The sequence below is a fragment of the Camelus bactrianus genome, chromosome X (assembly GCF_048773025.1).
Source record: "Camelus bactrianus isolate YW-2024 breed Bactrian camel chromosome X, ASM4877302v1, whole genome shotgun sequence".
Taxonomy (NCBI): domain Eukaryota; kingdom Metazoa; phylum Chordata; class Mammalia; order Artiodactyla; family Camelidae; genus Camelus; species Camelus bactrianus.
Window position 1 is genome coordinate 62,273,315 of NC_133575.1, and position 19,926 is coordinate 62,293,240.

Here is a 19,926-nt window from a genome sequence, read left to right on the forward strand (position 1 = left end):
CTGGAGTTATTGCACTGAGATCAAATGCAGGTGACCCCACTTCTGTCTGTCATAATTTCATCATCTGTAAAACAGAAATAAACTCTACCAGCTTTGTAAGGTAGGTATAAGGATTAAATGATTCAGTACACTACCTGGCATAAAAAGCACTCAATAAATGTTAGCTACTGTTCATTCTTATTCTTCATTCAAAGATTTATCTGATAATAATTACAAAGGTGAATCATACTCCTACATACTTGGTACCCACAACAGCGGTGGACCTTGTTAAAAATACAGATTTCCAGGGCTCACCCCCAGAAATTGATTCAGTAGGTCTTGGATGAAGCCAGGAATTTACATTTTTATCATGCTGTCAGGTGATTCTGATGCAGGTTAGTTCAAGGACTATGCACAGGATAACTGCTATTTTAAAGGTATGTCAACCATTGTCTTACAATGGTTAACTTGCAATTTTAAGATAAAAATTTATTTGTTCATTGTCACGGTTTTACTGAATACTTGCTATGTCCTATGTATTATGCCAGGTGCTAGGGATACAGTGATGAAGATACACTGACACAATCGCTGCCCACATAGGATAGTAGAAAGCTTATAATCTAGAGGGAACAGATGTATCTTTTAATTTGTCTATAAAGTCAAAAAAGTTTCTACCACTTAATTCATCTATTCAAAGAGCATTTACTAAATATAAACCTGGTATTTTAAATTTCTGAATTTCCATGACCCATATTAGAAGATATTTCCAGTGCTTCAAAAGTAGACACTTTTGAAGTCTACCCCAAATCTCCCGCAAGAGAATCTCGCACCCCCAACTCTGCCAGCAAGAAGCTTCATATATGTTGATGTTTCCATTAGCAGAGATTTGTAAAACAGCTTGCCAGGATTAGGGAGGCTGCTATTTAGGGGCATCACTGGATCCATCTCTTTAATCCAAATGTTTCCCCTAAAATACTTGCTGATTTTGGCTCCTTAGTTTTTCTTGTGTTATAAAGTGATACAATCAAAGTAAGACACAAAGCAGCCCTATAAAAAAAGCATGGTCAGTCTATTAATAAGTATTTATTTTGTAGTTTGTAAAAGGACACTAGAAGCACCCCTTCAGTTTTAAAAATAACTACACTGGTATCACAGCTGGCTATAAGGCAGACAATTCTTCTAAATTATAAGTATTATTTAAGGAGAAAAACCCTTGAATATTAGGGTAATAGTTTGTAGTCAAAGACATGCTAGCATCATTGAAAGTGATTATCAATGTCTAGTAATTATAAATTACCATATTCCCTCTTGATTATAGTTGATCTCTAGGGGAGTTAAAGCCTCAAATACCTGTCTCTTCTGCAGCCTAGCTGAGATTACTGCTTCTGGCCTCTCAATGTTTTTAGTCTCCTACAGATCTGTCATATGTCAAGTTTAATCTTCTAAGAATCAGGACCTCATATGACTCCTAAGTTCCAAAAATTTAAGTCTATACTGATTTCACAGACATGAACCAAGTATAATGGCAATATAACAATTACGGAAACAAAAATAGCAGCTAACATTTGAGCACTTACTATGTGCTTTATATAGATTATCTCTTATGTGAGATATTTTCTTATCTTCTTAAGGGAAGCTAGGCTTGGAAAGCTTATGTGACTTATCTAAAAATTACACCCTAAAAAGGTCGATTGGCAGGTTACCTGGGAAAGGGACAGGGCTTAAATCATTTGCTCTTTTTATTTGGTTGTCATCAACCATTCCAGCAAACAATGAATAGGAGACTTCTTTAATCTATGAAGAAATAGTAGAATTAAAACAATTTCTCTAGACTTTATTATGATTTCTGGTGGTCTATTCTTATTCACATGAATAATAATCATTTTTATGCCAGTGAATACAAATATAGAAACAATACTAGAACTTGTTTTATTAAATAATAAACCTACTAAACTTGTACTAAAAGAGGCAGAGAAGTAGGAGACAGTGACATCAAACTTTATATATGCTTTAATTATGAGCATGGCTCCTTACAGGTACATGTGAACAAAAACTGGGTTTATGTGCCACCATGTGGTTAATATGCTATAGGTTACTAACACTTGCCCTACAATTCAGTGAGTCCTTTTGAACATTTATTCTCAAAAGTAAATGCATGCAAGTTCCTGAAATAGGTTGACTAGCTATTTTATACTTCACATCAAATTATTTTAACAGAGTCTATTTCTCTCTAATGCTAAAAATGACTAAGTTAAAACCTTATATTACCATCGTCTGGCTAATAAAACTGTACAATAGCATCTCTGTTCAGTAAACTATGCTTTGAGGTACTAAAACTTGACTAAAGGACTAAAGACAAAGGAAGAAAATTGTACACAACATCAGAGTACAGGAAGCAAAGCCTCACTTTGGGTACTTTAATTTAAATCCCCATTTTGTTCTCCCTGTAATTATCAACATGCAGTCCACATTTAAAAAGACACAGGTAGTACAGTGCTGGAAAAGGGAAGTGCAAAAAGTTTTCTATGGCAGTTTTACTGACTTCTGTTTTCTTAATAAATGGTACAGAACTTAGGCTGTATACCCACTTATGCATATTATGAAACATGACTTTGACCAAGATTTTCATCTCTGATCAATCTGTATAATTCATATGTTTATTACCAGAAAAGGTACTTTCCCCTAATATAATTTACATAAATGATAAGAGGTCAGGTATTACTTTAATATTTAAAAAACAGTTAAGAATCAGTCAACAAATCTCAAACTTGTGTTAAAATATTTATAAGTTTAGATCATGTTGAAGTTCCAAAATGCCTGAGGAATATTATCACCCTGAACAACTGAAGAAATGCATAGACGCTTATGGTAGACATGATTCAGGAGGTCCTAAATCAATATATTTTAAAATATGGTTTCACAGAGCTACAAGATCATTGTATTTCAAAAGGGAAAAAGCATCAGTAACACCAACAACAGTAAGAAACTGAGGGGATTTAATAGAATATAATTCATGGGGCAGGGTGGTGAATAGAGCTGAATAAGATAGCTGATTCAATATACAACTGAAGACAACATTATTAAAGAGCCAATTTTCTTCCTTTCACACACCTGCTTCATTTTAATTTTACTGCTTGTGAAAATAAGTCAAATCCTAACACCGATTTTCAATTATATATGGATCATTATGGAAGATTTTTTTAAAATTCAGTTAAATATCACTATAAAGGCAACTAGAATTTCAAAAAAAGTCCATATAAAAGTGTCAAAGTTGTATTATTCACTATGGATGAAAGAAAGAAATGAATATAGTTCTTGCCTTTAAAGAATTCAGAGATTAAAGAACAGTCAAGTGGTTAATAAATTAAGTCTGAAATAGTAAATCTAATTAGAAAGTGAAAAAGTAAAAGAAAGTAAACAAGAACAGAAATACAGGAAGAGGAGTTAAATAATGACTTAGAGGAGGAGGGTATAGCTCAGCGGTAGTGCTTAGCTTGCACAAGACCCTGGGTTCAATCCCTAAGTACCTCCACTAGAAAATAAAATAAAATTAAAAATTAATTAACATACATAAAGAAACCTAATTACCTCCCTTGCCAAAAACCAAAAACAAATAATAATGACTTAAAGAGAAAGTGATGAGGCAGGAAGAGATAATCACTTATCAAGTTGAATACTTTAAGCACTATCAAAAGACAAAGAAAAAGCAAGTCAAAAAGGTATTCAATTCCATCATTATTTAGATAACAGCAATTTGAGGGGGAAATGAAGATGAATCATTTTCAGCAGTCTTTCATCTTAAAAAAAATGTATAAAAAGGCAGGTGTTCGCAATTGTACTATAACAGTAGGAACCAACTTTCAAATGCCTTTAATAAGAGGAGGTTCAAATACCAAGACTTCTAAAAATATAAAAAGCACCCACTTGTATCCATTTCAGAGAGGACTAATTTTCAAAATATCATTAAAGGGAATGAAAGCCAAATAGTAGTGGGCAAAGTTAAATGAAATTCTAAATATAAGCTCATGGAACAACATTAACATTTACTGAGTACCTACATCGTGCCTGGTACCTCTCTATTCCCACTGCTACCACCTTACTTAAGGCCTATGTTATCTCTCATCTGGATCATTTTAATAGCATTCTAACAAGTTATATAACAAGTATCTTAACATCCATTTTCTTTTCTCCAATCCAACCTGCACACTGACACCCAAAGTGCTTTTTCTAAAATGAAAATTTGATGTTGATCTTTTATTCAGAATCCTTGAACAGATCCCACAGTCTGTATAATACAAATGTCCAAACTCAAACTTCTATGATCTGATTCCTATCTACCTTTCCAGTCTTTTCTCTCAGTGCTTCCCACGCCCACTCTTACTCTACACCACTATCTCCTTACACTCCATTATTTATTTATTTATTTGTAACTATCTGAGGTTCCTAAAACTTGCAATGCTGTTTTATACACCTGTTTTTTTTCTGCTCCTCCCCACTGAATGGCCTTCACCTTTTGCCCTCATAGCAATGCAAACAGCTACACACGTGTATTTTCAACATCAGTTCAAGTCCTCATAATATTAACTCCCCATCCCCAAACTTTTCCAAGAAAGAACTGACTACTCCTTCCTGTACAGGGTGCCTGTATCGATTTCTATTATAGGACCCATTTTATTGTATCTACTTGCTTAACATATGCTTATTAGACTATAGGCTCCTTGGGAGCAGGAACCTGGTCTTATTGTTAAATTTTTCACTGCCCACCAATTAAAAGCTACAGTCTATCATCCATTGAGTTCCATCATTTATTTTCTTGAAATGTCTGTTTCATTCCACAATCATCACCCTATTATGTGTCCTCAACCTCCATTTTGATGCCAGACTAACTTTCCAAAAGCCCACGTTCATCATACAAGAGCCCCATTCATGGTATTTTATTCATGCTTTTTTAAATTCAGATGCTTCCAATTACCTTTAATGGCTCTCCATAGGCTGGCCCTACCCTATCCGTCCAATTTGAACTCATTATCTAGCCAATTTCTTCATCATACCTTGAGTCTGGTACATAAATTCTTACCTTTCCCTTCACCCAAACTGTTTCATCCTACATTCACACCTCATTCTTACTTAATCCAAACTATCCTTTAAGGGTCAATAAGTTTTTTTCCATTAAAACTATACCTGAATGCTCCATCCTCCATTTTTCAACCACATACCACGGCAAATACATTCAGTATCAGTCACATCTGCAATTTATTATTTTAAGAATGTTACTTTCTTCTCCCCAAGTGGACTATCACCTCCTTCAGGTAAATCTCTTATATATCCCATGGTATTTCCTTTTCGATCCCTGACAATTCTCAGTTACTGTGATAGTAAGCTATCATAACATGGTACAGTGTTTTAAAAACTTGTAAGTTTAAAAAAACTTTTTTAACTAAAAAAATCCTCTCTTTAAATTAAATATTATGTTGTACCCAAAACATAAAAGAGGTAAAAGGAGAGGGACTCTCAAATGGGATGCAGGGAGGGCTTGGAGTGCTACCTGTCTCACCTTCCCCTACTTGCTTAGCCACATGGTAGCCCTGGAGCACCTCTGCAAATTTCCAGGGGCTCCTTGGAATAGAATTTGAAAACTACTCTGTTTAAGTTCTAGCTCTAACACTTACTAATCATGCATCCTCGGGTAATCACAAACTCTAAGCTTCAGTTTCCTGAGATAATGAATATGTATGAGAAAGGCCTGTATAAACTTAAAAGCTTTCTATAAATTTGAGGAATTTACGACTTCACAAGCCATAAGCTAAACGGGTTACATTATACAATCTTAACAGTTACATCACACAATGGTACTGATTGTGAAAGCATTCTGTATTTTAAAATCTAGTTTTATTTTAAATAAAATAAGGCATTCTAAACATCATACAATTCTGGGAATCCTAGGTCCTCTGCCTTGTTACTTAGAATTAACTTTCTAATCTGCATTTGGGGGCAATAAAGTGTAATGACTAAGAGTACATGCTTTTGAGTTGGGCAGACTTGGTTTGAAGGCCAGCTTCACCACTAATTAGGTGTGTATACTTGGATAAGTTATGTAACTTCCCCAAGCTTTAATTTCCTCATCTCAAAAATGAAACCATCACTATCAACTGAAAAGTTGCTGCTAGATTAAGGAAAACAATCTGAACAAATTGTTCAGCACAGAGTATGAAACCTAGTAAGAAATCAGTAAGTTTACTATTATTTTCCTCTTGGGAAGAACTGTGGGAGAGTTGAAGCACTTTGCATTAAAGTAGCATTGAACATTCCTTTTTCTTTTTCTCTTGGGCAAAGGGTCATAGCACTAAAAACAAAATACAGTAAGTCTATAAATGAAAGAACATGACACCTTTGACGGCTCAGAGTGCCAAGTTATAAAACAGTTGGTTTCTTTCCAGACATCCTATAACAATTAAATAGCATTTCTTTCCTGCTGGATTTTCTAAATCCTCTTTAAAGTATAGACAATGTCTTGTTTGTATTAATATACTCTCACCATACACTTCAAAGTCAGCAAATAATCAGTAAATATTTATCAAATTAAACAGATTTCCTACATTCAGAAATTCACCATATAATGAATAACTTTAAAGCAATTACCTCTTTTCAAATTGGAATGCTTGCTTTCTATGAGAAATATTACTGATCATGGGCTATTTCTCATAAAAGCTGAAGCTTAAAGTGCAATTTTAGGAAAGATGCTAAATTAAATATAAAATCATTCTTAAATTGAAAAGGGAAACTTCACTATCTTTAAAATTATAAACATAAATGTGTACAAGTACTTCCAAGAATACTTCTTGCCAAACAAAATTAAGTAACTGATAGGAAAAGTGTTAGAGTTAAACAAAACAAGGCAAGTGTACACTATGTAGTTTTTTTTAAAGTAGAGATATATGTAACCAATATGGAAAGATGTTCAAGAAACATCTAGGTGAAAAGAGCAAGTTGCAAAAAAGAATATGTGTGATATGAGTCCATTTGTGCTTGTGTGCTTTTAGAGAAATACAAACAAGTCTGTTTGTCCAACAGAAAATTTTCTGAAGACTATTCAAGAACCCTACTCACATTCTGTAATAATATAATTAAGAAAGGAAGCCAAATTGCTATCAATTTATTATTCCGTAACATGGAAACTGATTTTTTTTAAGTTTTATAAAATGGAAGATTTAAACCCTCATGTGGCTCTAAGCCATTCTCAAAGACATTTGATAGAGCATTTAGGAGTTTTTATGACAATCTCTATCAGTGCACTTTAAATAGAAGAAAGGTTCATTGATTAGAAAAACAAAATATTTGCTTATAAAGACAAAGGACATTTAAAAAATTTCCCAAGTGCTTAATATATCTATTCATGTTACTTTGACATATGTACATTGAAAATCAACTGGGGAAATCACTATTTTATATTAGCATTATAAATATATTTATTCCTGTTACCTTTTGCTTTACTTAAATGGTCCAACAATATGAAGAACTAAGATACTTTTGAGGTTTTTTTCTTTTACAAAAGAATGAAGTCACTTTGGCAGAGTAATACTGTAACCTGGTAGCTGCTTTCCCAATTCTCTTAACAGCTACATGGAATATTAAGTGCTTAAATTTGAAACCATGACAACAGGAAAAGAACCTCCCCCAATAAACCCCCTCAAAATGGCATTTTAGATAACTAGAATAGGTTTAAATATACAAACTCTTTATTTAGATCAGAGATCGTATGCTTTTCTCTTATGTTCAAAAGGGTCAAAAAGATATCTACCATATTACATTTCTATATCAATATTAAATAATGTTTTCTTATCCAAGAACAATGGACCAGAAGACAGATATAAATACTATTCCTGGCTCTGCCACTTAACTGGGCAAGTCATTGAATGCCTCTGACCTTAAGTTTCCCCATCTATAAAATGAGAGAGTTGACTAGATTACCTCTAAGGGCCCTTTTCCAAGTCTTACTTGCTTTATGACAGTGAAAAATATCAAGTAAGAGACACTTTTATTTGCTGATTTTTAATTGTTTTATAAAAACAAAGAATGTTAAGGAAGAAACAATTAAACCTGATATGTAATTATTAAAATTATATATGCCCTCTACTGGAGGTTATTAAAAGAGAACTATACTATTTCCTTTAAGGTTTCTACTCAGAAACCTTTTTCTGCAGGGCTGAGCTTTTTATTTGGCAAAAAATATGCATTTCAGATTAACTATCTTTTTTTTGTGGGGGGTAGGTAATTAGTTTTTTATTTATTTATCTTTAATGGAGGTACTGGGGATTGAACCCAGGACCTTGTGCATGCTAGGCATGCACTCTACCACTGAGCTGTACCTTCCCCACTCAGATTACACTGTTGTTGTTTTTTTTTGTGGTGTTATGTGGAGAACCAACCAAACACTTTCTTGTTTAAATATAATTTTATTCTCTTTGAAAAATTCTGAAATATAGCCTTAAACAGATGACTAACTTTCATAGCAACAGTAAAATTTCCTTGGACCATGTTAGGGGTTTTTTTAAACTAATAATCTAAAGATGTTTACCTTTGGCAGCATAGGAGTATCCCTTTTCTTCTTCTTTTCTGAATTAGGATCATCTAACAAGTCTGGCTCAAAGGTATAAAGTTCAGTAAGCTCATTCATGGTAAAATGACGTTCAACTTGCTGTTGATCAACAACTCGAAAAGACAGTGACTGCTTAGTTACTTGCCGATCATAAATCTTATCTTCCATGGTTCCCTTTATAAAAAGAAGAAACAATTTTGTCAACATGATACTTAATCATGGAGAAATACAGTTATTGGTTAATATGAAATAGCAAAACCTCATAGTAATATACTTTCATGAAGCAAATTTTATGAGCAGTGCTGCTTAATTCATGAGACATTTTTTATTCAGAGTAGTTTACCTTGACAAAAAAAAAGAAAACCACATTACTGACAATCATTCTATATTTTTTAATCAATATGAGTTCATGTGTTGCTTTATATATTTCTTTATTTGGTGGAAGTAGGAGAGCAGTCAGATAAACAGAATAAAAGAGTGCATGAAATAAGATTTTAGGAGGTTATTGATGTAAGAATGCAAGAGAGCAGTTTTAATTACTATAATAAGCTCTCAACAATCACTATGAACTGCCTTTATACAAAGTCTTACTTTCTATAACTTCAGGACAAAAAATAACTAAAATGCCGTACCTACTATATATTCTACATAACATTCTGAACTAGACTATGAAGGACCTCTTAATTTTAATAATAGAAAAGAATTTATAGTATAGTTTATCAATTATATTATGTACTGTTATGTATGAGAAAGAATCTACCAATAAAACTCAGTCTCTGGTTGAGAAGCCAAGAGTTGGAGGCACGTAGAAAGGGTTGCATCTGCTCTCAAAGAAGATGTACAAGTTACAAAGGCAACTTGATTCTATAAACCTGTATTACACTGAACTGCATTCACCTCTTTGATTTCATTTATTTTCATTAAATTTCAGTTTCTGTTTTTTAATACCCGAGTTTATATTTAAAGGAAATTAATATTCTTGACTAGAAAGTATTAAATATTATTTACAATGATTTTTCATTATTTATAATACATTAACCTTTTCTTCCTATTTACCCACATTCTTCAAACTAAGAATATCTAGTGGCCATTCAAAACAATGATCATTTGACCTTTACATCTATAAGCAAAATAAATTTAGTTACTGGCTTTTCTATGTGCACTAAGTAAAAAAACTGTAAATGTTTAACTTTCTTGAACTAGCAAGAAAATACTAAATCTGTTTACCTATGCAAATTCATCTCAATCTGAGAAAGTTGACATTAGAGACCTGGAAAACTACAAAACAGAAAATCATGAGAGACCAAAATTGACTTCTGCTGCTTTATGAATAGGAATGGTGTTTTCAATTTCGTTTGCCTGTCTATAATACATGTATGTTTTGAACTCCAAAAATATTAACACTTTCATCCAACCTTTCAATATGAAAAAGAAAATATAAATTATAAACCCACCTGAGCTAAGAACCTATATACATACACAGGTTTAGTTTGTCCAAAGCGATAAACTCTGAATATACTCTGGATGTCATAAGATGGATTCCAAGAAGCATCAAATATAATCACTCGATTAGCAGCTACCAGATTAATTCCAAGAGATCCTGCTTTGGTGGAAATGATAAACAATCGCCCTCTGAAAATAAAATTATAGAATGTTTAGTAATGAGTGCTTCACAGATATTTTATTTATCAATGACTTTTTAATCCTAAGGCAGTTTTTTGAACAATCAAGAATTCAGAGAATTCATTTCTCACTTACTTAAAAAAAACAAGACATGCCTAAGAAGTCAGATTGATGATTTATATGCTCAAAAAGAATCTTATTGCTGGAAAATGAACTAGTATGATTTAGGAATAAAGATAAATATACAAATCACATGTTTACAATGTACTCAAGGTATTTATACTCAGAAATCTATGTACAACTAAAAAAAAACATTGTGTTCACTACTGTTATGAGCACTAAGTACATCGAAATGAAGAACACTGCCCAAGGAGCTGAGTGTAGTAGGGATGACTGATATGTAATTATAATACAGTGTAATAAAAGTAAGGAGAAAAGTCAGATACATACAAGATACTGAGGTAACTAAAATAGGATAAAGAAGACAGAGGGCTCCAGGAAGAATGTAGTCAAGAAAACAAATGAAACTGATAGATTACCTGCTGAACTGGAACACAAGAATTGATATTTCTGTAGGAGATTTTGGGAATGAATTAGCAATGGTCATAGAAAACTAAGCAAATGGTAAAAGTAAACCATTACTTAACCTTTAATGAAAAAATACGAAAATGAATATATGTATGTATATGTATGACTGGGACGTTGTGCTGTACACCAGAAATTGTCACATTGTAATTGACTGTACTTCAATTAAAAAACACATTAAAAAAAGTAAATGATTACTTCAACAAAACTGAACAGGTGTACAAAAAAGGAAAAGTAATCATAGTATTTTAAATGGCTTAGGTGTGAATATTTACAATCACAAAAAAGCAAACACTACAAATTGATTTAGGCAAGTATTGTGAAAAAAATGTATTGGGAAAATGAATGTGGAAAAGGGTGCATGTGCATGTGCATGTGAGTAAACTCCCATCTCAGACTGTAGAAAGGATATATGTAAGGAAAGGCCAGAAGAATTGCCAAGAGTTGAAACTGGTTACCTGCAGAGAATAGAAATCATGGGAAGGAATGTACTGGTCAGGGACTGATTTTTATTTTAAGCCTTACAAAACTATTTTTAAATAGGTAAACACATTAATTTTATATAAATAAAATTTAATTTAAAAAGATTATATATAACATTTTAAAAATATATAAATAAGTTTAAAGAAAAAGATTACTCAGTTCCAGTACCCAGAAATAAGCTCCATTCAAATTGTAGAATAGATAAACAAGATTATACTGAATAGCACAGGGAAATATACACAAGATCTTATGGTAGCTCACAGAGAAAAAAAGGTGACAATGAATATATATATGTTCATGTATAAATGAAAAATTGTGCTCTACACTAGAATTTGACACAACATTGTAAAATGATTATAAATCAATAAAAAATGTTTAAAAAAACAGAAAAAAAAGAATAAGCTCCATTCAAATCATTGTACATTTCCTATAGGTTTCATTTTTCCTAAGCATATACATTTTTGGTTTTATTCAGACAGTATCTGTGTATACAGTTTAAATTATGAGCATTTCCTCAAATTTCTTGGTAAACATCATGCTTGGTAGCTGCATAATATTCAACTGGATGACTATATAACGTATTTATTGTTGGCAGCTTAGAGTAAGGAAAATCCTGGGATATACAGTAAGCACTCAGCAATCTCCACAAAATGCCATTTTAACCAAGCGTTAGTTTCTAGTATCTCATGACAGAAAATAACTAAAATCCCATACCTATTACAGATATAGTATTATAAACTAGAATGCAAAGAAGCTCAAAATTTAAATAATGAGAAAGAGCTTTTAAGTAAGAAAAATCCTGTTACAAAATGAACAAAGGCACTAAAGTCATGTTTTATATCAACTTGGAGCTACTATATGTCTAGGAATAAAGACTATAGAAATTATCAGAAGTGCAAGAAAATATATGCATCACACTTATTTATAAGGGCATATGTCTGAAAATTAAAAAACATGTATAACACAGAGGACTAAATTACGCTCTGGATGTTCAACAGGTTACGTTACCATTAAAAATGTACAATATTGTGTGTACAGAATCTCATTTAGTATAATTACAACTGCATCAAAAAATAAAACATATACATACACACTTGTTAACAGTGGTTATCTCTGGTCAATGTGATTATATTATTTTTCCTCTTTATACTTATCTGTAAAATGTACTCATTACAGAGAACAAATTGTGCTTTCTTTAATTAGTAGACATATTTAAGGGTTTATGGGCAAATGTTGCTCCAAAATTACGCCAGTTACTTAGATCTACTTTATACCAGCAAAAGGATCAAGTATACAGAATGGTATGAACTATGCAGGTTAAAAAAACACACGCACAAGAAAGGAGGAAATCTAGTACAGAACTTTAAAACTCTTTGGTATCTATCCACTAATGAAGAGTTGAATGGGTTTAATAAGATTGTTTATCAAACTATTAATCCCAAGTACTGAGCTACTCTAGGACTACAAAACATGAAAAAATATCTGGTCACTATGCTAAAGGAGACCACCAACTATGGGAAAAAAAAACAACAGACATATAAAGAACTGTGATGGAGCCTAATTTGCAATAACATAGGTATTTATTTACAAGGTATAGATGTGGTCAATGAGATATTTTGGTTTTTAAAAGCATAATAGTAGAAAGCAAAATTATTTAATTTTGCTCTGAAAAAAAAAATTAAGGAACAGAGTCAAGTAACTGAACTGGTATCAAAAATTACAATTAGTTAACCTTTAGTATTATTCAGTCTGGAAGATGTAAGTTTATAATCAGATAAATGAACCATAATATGTTTAGTTTCTTAATACTAAATGTTAGTATTAAAGTGTATACACTAAAACAAACACAATTAAAATATGAACCATTATTTGAACAGTACTGCTATAAACCTTTTTGGTTTATATTTTTTGGTTAAAACAATGTAAGTATTTCTAAGAGCAGAATTGCGAGGTCATGGGGTATGTATATGGCACTGTTAAAACTGAACAAATAGTTCTCCAAAGTGGTTATAACAATTTACATTTGCAGCAGCAGTATGTGAGAATTCTAGATGTTCCAGATCCTTGACAACTCATAGTATTGCCTTTTCATAAATTATAACATTTAAAAAATTGCTTAAAGTTCACAAAGAATTTTCAACAGTAGTACAGAGTTCCTCTGTACCCTTCATTTAGCTTTCCCCAATGGTAATAACTTACATAACCATAGTACATTGTCAAAAACAGGAAAGTGACATTGGTACAATACTATGAACTCAGGCACAGAGTTTATTTGGATTACACCAGTTTTTAAACATACTTTAATTGTTTAGTGTATAGCTCTATAAAGTTTTATCATCTATGTAGAATCACGTAATCATTACTACAAGCAGGAAACAGAACTGTTCCATCACCCCATAAAAAAACCTCCTTTGTGTTATCCCTTAGTATTTACACCCTCCTTTTAATCCTAATCCCTGGCAACCACGAATTTGTTCTTCATCACTGTAATTTTGTCACATCAAGAATGCTATATGAATGGAATCATAATAATACGTAAACCTTTGAGACTGGCATTTTTTACTCAGCATAATGCCCTTGAGATCCATCCAAGTTGTTGTTTGGATCATTATCAATAGTTCATTCCGGGGGGAGGGGATAGTGCAAGTGGTAGAGCGCATGCTTAGCATGCATGAGGTCCTGGATTCAATCCCCAGTACCTCCTCTAAAAAATAAATAAGCCCAATTACCTTCCCTCCCCCACAAAAAAACCCAATAGCTCATTCCTTTTCACTGCCAAGCAGAATTCCATTATATGGATGTACCACAATTTGTTTAACCATTCAGATGTTAAAGGACATTTGGGTAGTTTCCAGTTTTTGGCTATTACAAATAAAGCTGGTATGAACATCTGTGTATAGGTTTCCATGCGAAAATAAGTTTTCATTTCTCTAGCATAAATTTTCAAGAGTGTGATGATAGGGTTTTATGACTAAGTATATATTTAATTGTTTAGTTTAAAAAAACCTTACTAAATTGTTTTCCAGGAAGAGTGGCTGTGACATTTCACTTTCTCACCAGCATTTTAGGAGAAAACCAGTTTCTTTGCAACCTCACCAGCATTTGGTAGTAAGTGATATCTTGTGATTTTAATTTACATTTCCCTGTTAGCCAGTTGTGTTGAATATCTTTTCATGTGCTTATTTGCCAGGCATAGATCCTCTTTGGTGAAGTGTGAGTTAATTCATTGGCTCATTTTCTAAATGTAAATTGGTTTTTGTTTTTTTATTGCTGTTACATTTAGATAATTCATATATTCTAGATATGAGGCCTTTGTTAGATATTCAACTTCAAATACTTTCTCAAAGTCTGTGGCTTCTCTCCCTCTTCTTAACAAAGTCTCTAGCAGACAAAAGTTTAATTTTGATTGTCCAGTTACTGATTTTTTTAATGGATTATATGCTTTTCATGTCATGACAAAGAACTCTTGCCTAACCTCAGTTCCTTAAGATTTTTGTCTATGATTTCTTAAACAAATATAATTTTTTTTGCATTAGGTTTACAATCCATTTTGACTTGATTTTTCAATGGGGTGAAGCTTAGTTTAAGGTTTGTTTTCAGCCTACGAATACCCAATTGTTTCAACACCATTTGTTGAAAAGGTTATCCTCCCTCCATTGAGACACTCTTGCACCTTTGTCAAAAATGTTTTTAACTTGCATTTCTCTAAGATTAATAAATATGAGCACCTTTTCCTATGTTTATTGGCCATTTGGATATTAGCTTTTGTAAAGTATTTCCCAGGTTTCTTGCCCATCTTTCAATGGGGGTTGTCTGGTTTAGCCTACTGATTTTTAAGAATTCATTATACACTGTGGATAGGAGTTTTTGGATCTATATATTGAAAATAGCTTCTTCTAACTTATGGTTTGCCTTTTCATTCTTCACATGAAATGCCTTTGATGAATAGAAGTTCTTAATTTTAATGAAACTCAACTTATCAATGTGTCCTTTTATTGTTAGTTCTTTGTATATCCTATTTATGAAAAATTTCTTACTATAAAATCAGGAAAATACTCTGCTGTTGTCTGTTATTGCTCTCAGTTATTGCTTTAGCTTCCACATTTAAATCTACAAAGTACTTGCAATTCGTTATCAGGAAAATATAGATTAAGACTATGAAGGCTTGCCACTACATATCCATGACAATGGCTTAAAAAAACCAACATCATCAAGTGATAATGAGGACAGGTAACAAATGAAACATACATATACTACTAATGGAAGTGCATACTGGTACAAGCATTTTGGAAAAATGTTTTGGCAGTATAAGATAAAGCTGAATACATACATACCTATTACCCAGCAATCTCACTTCTAAACATATACAACAGAAGCATATATATATGTTCACTAAGGGACAGATATAATTGTATAAAAAGTTTAATATTTGGATTCCAATTCTGGAAAGATGGAATAGACATAATCTTCCCTATTCCTTACAAAAAGTACAGCTAAGAACATGACATTATACATAAAACAAACGTATGAAGTTTCTGAAAAGTGAGGCAAAGGAAGCACACTGGCTTGGAACCTAAGCACAACATGGCAATGAGTTCTATAGGCTTCCCCCCAACCCCCCATATATCCCAGACTGAGTGCTGAAGAACCCAGCAACCTGGAAACATCAATGTGTTGCTATCAAAATAAATCTCCAAGCCTCTCTCCAGCCAAAGGACCAAAAAACGGGCAGACCAGCAAGACAGAGAACTTTAAAACAACAAATGTCTGATCTTGTCAAGATGGTGGAGTAGAAGGACCTGGAGCTCACCTCTTTTCACAAACACAACAAAACCACAACTGACTGCTTAACAACCAGCGATAAAAAAGTCTACCAAAAAAGATCCTCTACAACTGGAGACATAAAGATGGAATCACAACAGGATGGTAGGAGATGTGTACTCACAATATAATCGGGTCCCCTAACCCCCGGGTGGGTGATCCACAAGCTGGAGAATTTTATTACAGAGGTTCTCCCACGGGAATGAGAGCTCTGAGCTCCATGTCAGGCACCCAAGCCTGAGGATCCAGCATTAAGAGGAAGAGACCTCAGAGCATTTGGCTTTGAAGGTCAGTGGGGCTTAACTGCAAGAGCTCCACAGGACTAGGGGAAACAAAGACTTCACTCTTAAAGAACGTGCGCAAAATTTCACGTGCACTGGACCAAGGGCTGAAGCAGTGATTTCATAAGAGCCTGGGCCAGACCTGCCCGCTGGTCTTGTAAGGTCTCCTGGGGAGGTGGGGGACAGCTGAGGCACATCCTGGGGACATAAAAGCTAGTGGTGGACATTCAGGGAATATTCATCTACAGGAGCTTTCCTGGAGGCTGACATCTGTCTTGGGTCATTAGCACCAAGTCCTGGCCCCACCCAACAGCCTGTAGGCTTAAGTGCTGGGGCATCTCAGGCCAAACAACATACTGGTTGGGAACACAGCCTCATCCATCAGCAGACTGCCTAAGGACTTCTTAAGCCCACAGCCACCTCTAGACACAGGCCTGGACATGGCCCTGCCAGCCAGAGGGCCAGGACCCAGCTCCACCCAGCAGTGGGCATGCACCAACCCCTCCTGCCAGGAAACCTGCACAAGCCTCCAGTCCAGCCTCACCCACCAGACACTAGAAGAAAACAATAAGTCCATAGCCTGTGGAAGGAGTCTGCAAATGCAGGCTAGACTCTACCCTGAAAAGATGAAACACCTGCTCAACATCACTAATTATTCAAGAATGAAAAGATGCTCAACATCACTAATTATTCAAGAAATGCAAGTCAAAACTACAATGAGTTATCACCTCACATCGCCATCATCAAAAAGTCTACCAATAAGAAATGCTGCAGAAGGTATGGAGAAAAAGAAACCCTCCTACACTGTTGCTGAGAATGTAAATTGGTGGAGCCACTATGGAGAACAATAGGGAGGTTCCTTAAAAAACTAAAAATAGAGTTACCATTGATCCAGCAATCCCACTTTTGGGTATACATCCAGAGAAAACTCTAATTTGAAAAGATACATACACCCCAATGTTCATAGTAGCACTATTTACAACAGCCAAGACATGGAAGCAACCTAAATGTCCATCAACAGATGAATGGATAAAGAAAATGTGTGTGTGTGTGTGTATACACAACTGACAGTAATGACATGGGACACTTCATGCCCTGCTTGAACATGTGTCAGAAGAGGTTTGTTATAAGACTTAAATAAGAAACAGAGTCTCATGACATAATAAATAAAATGTCTAGGTTAAACAGAAGATAGACACACACAATGGAATACTACTCAGCCATAAAAAGGAATGAAATAATGCGATTTGCAGCAACATGGATAGACCTAGAGATTATGATACCAAGTGAAGTAAGCCAGACAGAGAAAGACAAATATATGACATCACTTATTTGTGGAATCTAAAAAAATGACACAAATGAACTTATTTACAAAACAGAAACAGATTCACAAACAGAAAACAAACTTACGGTTACCAAAGGAGAAAGGGGGAAGGAAGGATAAATTGGGAGTTTGGGATTGGCAGATACAAACTACTATGTAGAGAATAAACAACAAGGTCCTACTGTATAGCACAGGGAACTATATTCAATGGCTTGTTCATAAGGAAAAAGATTATGAAAAAGAATACATTATATATACATACCTATTTGTATGTGTGTGTGCATATATATATATATATATATATATGAATCACTATGCTGTACATCAGAAACTAATACATTGTATATCAACTGTACTTCAACAAAAAAAATGTTAAAAAAAAAAAAACAAACTCAACCTTTCAACTCCAGTCAAACAGTACAGAAAAAATGTGTTGCACCTCTGCCCTAGTTACTAAAGGCTGAGTGGGAAGTCCAGATTTCTACCCTCACCTAGTTGTAACAAGGTACTGTCAAAATGATATCAGATAAGTTTGAGTTAACAAAGTCTGCCTACCAACTCAGCAGTGCCAGTAGAGACCACAGAGGGAACCAAGATATCCACTCCAACCCAGAGGTTACAAGAAAAGCCCTCTCCCCTGTTACCGGGTTAGTATGAAAGGAGGCCTAGTGGATAGTCAGTAATTACACCAGAACCCAGACAGTAATGAGTCACTCCCTGTAATGTCAATGGAGGTGAATAAGAGAGGGGGTTGTAAATAGGCAATCCTAACCCTGCCAGCCAGGGTAGTATCAGCAGAAGCCTAGTAGATAGACTAAACTCCCACTCTCAACTGACAGTAATGACATGGGACACTTCATGCCCTGCTTGAATGTGAGTCAGAAGAGGTCTGCTATAAGACTTACTTAAGATACAGAGTCTCATGACATAATAAACAAAATGTCTAAGTTAAACAGAAGATCTCTGTCATAACAATAACCAGGAAAATCTCAGCTTCAATGAGAGAAGATAATCAATAAACTCCAACACTGAGATGACATAAATGTTAGAACCATGTGACAAAGATTTAAAAAGTAGCCATTATTAAAATGCTTCAATAAGCAACTATTAAAACACTGACACAAATGAACAAAATAGAAAGTCTCAGCAAAGAAATAGAAGACAAACAGAAACACCAAATGGAAATTTTAGAACTGAAAAATACAGTAACATAAAAAACTCAATAGATGGGCTGAAGAGTAGAATGTAGAGAACAGAAGATTCAATGAACACTGAAAACAGAAAACCAAAATGACCTAATCTGATAATAGAAATCAAATGAAAAAAAAAACCCAGATACTCAGGATCTATAGGACTATAATGAAGTTCTAACATTCTTGCCATCAGAGTCCTAAATAAAAAAGAGAAAAGAAGACTGGGCTATAAAAGTGTTCAAAGAAATAATGCCTGAAAATAACCAAAATTTAGCAATAAACACAAACCTACAAATTCAAGAAGCTGAATGAAACATAAACAAGGTAAAACCAAAGAAATCCATGCCAAGACACACCATACTCAAACTTCTGAAAACTAAGATAAAGAAAAAAATCTTGAAAGAAGTGATAGAAACAGGACCTTAATGACAGAGGAAAGAACAATCTGAAAACCAAGTTTCTTAAAAAATTAAAATATATCTGACATATAACACTATGTAAAATTAAGGTGTACAACATGTTAATTTAATAATGTATGTATTGTAATATGATTGCTAATGTAGTGATAACTAGCACCTATATGATGCTACGTAATTATTTCTTTTTAGTGGTTTCAATAATTAAGTTCTAGTCTCTTAGCAAGTTTGATGATTATATAATAAAATATTGTTGTCTATATTCACTAATTGGTTCTGCCACTATGGAAAACAACATGGAGTTTCCTCAAAAAATTAAAAATAGATCTACCATATGATCTAGCAATTCCACTTCTAGGTATATACACAAATGAAATGGATACAGGATGTCAAAGAAATATCTGCACTCCCGTGTCTATTGCAGCATTATTCACAATAACCAAAATATAGAAACAACCTAAATGCCCATCAATGGCTGAATGGATAAGAAAGATGTGGGGTATATATACAATGGAATATTATTCAGCCACAAGAAAGAAGGATATCCTGCCATATGCGACAACACAGGTGAAACTTGAGTACATTATGAGGTAAGTCAGACAGAGAAGATCATGTATAATCTAAA

At 33.7% G+C, this 19,926-nt stretch overlaps 1 protein-coding gene across 8 annotated transcripts in view; it reads right to left on the reverse strand.

The window, feature by feature from the left end:
- Positions 1-19,926, reverse strand: part of ATRX (ATRX chromatin remodeler) — a 228,239-nt gene that overhangs the window by 16,678 nt on the left and 191,635 nt on the right. For all 8 annotated transcript variants that reach the window (XM_045513405.2, XM_010950601.3, XM_045513404.2 and 5 more), the window contains 2 exons: positions 10,030-10,207; positions 8,555-8,749 (listed from right to left, as the gene is read on the reverse strand). In XM_045513405.2, the coding sequence (XP_045369361.1) occupies positions 8,555-8,749; positions 10,030-10,207 (373 nt within the window). The remainder of the gene's footprint in view (positions 1-8,554; positions 8,750-10,029; positions 10,208-19,926) is intronic.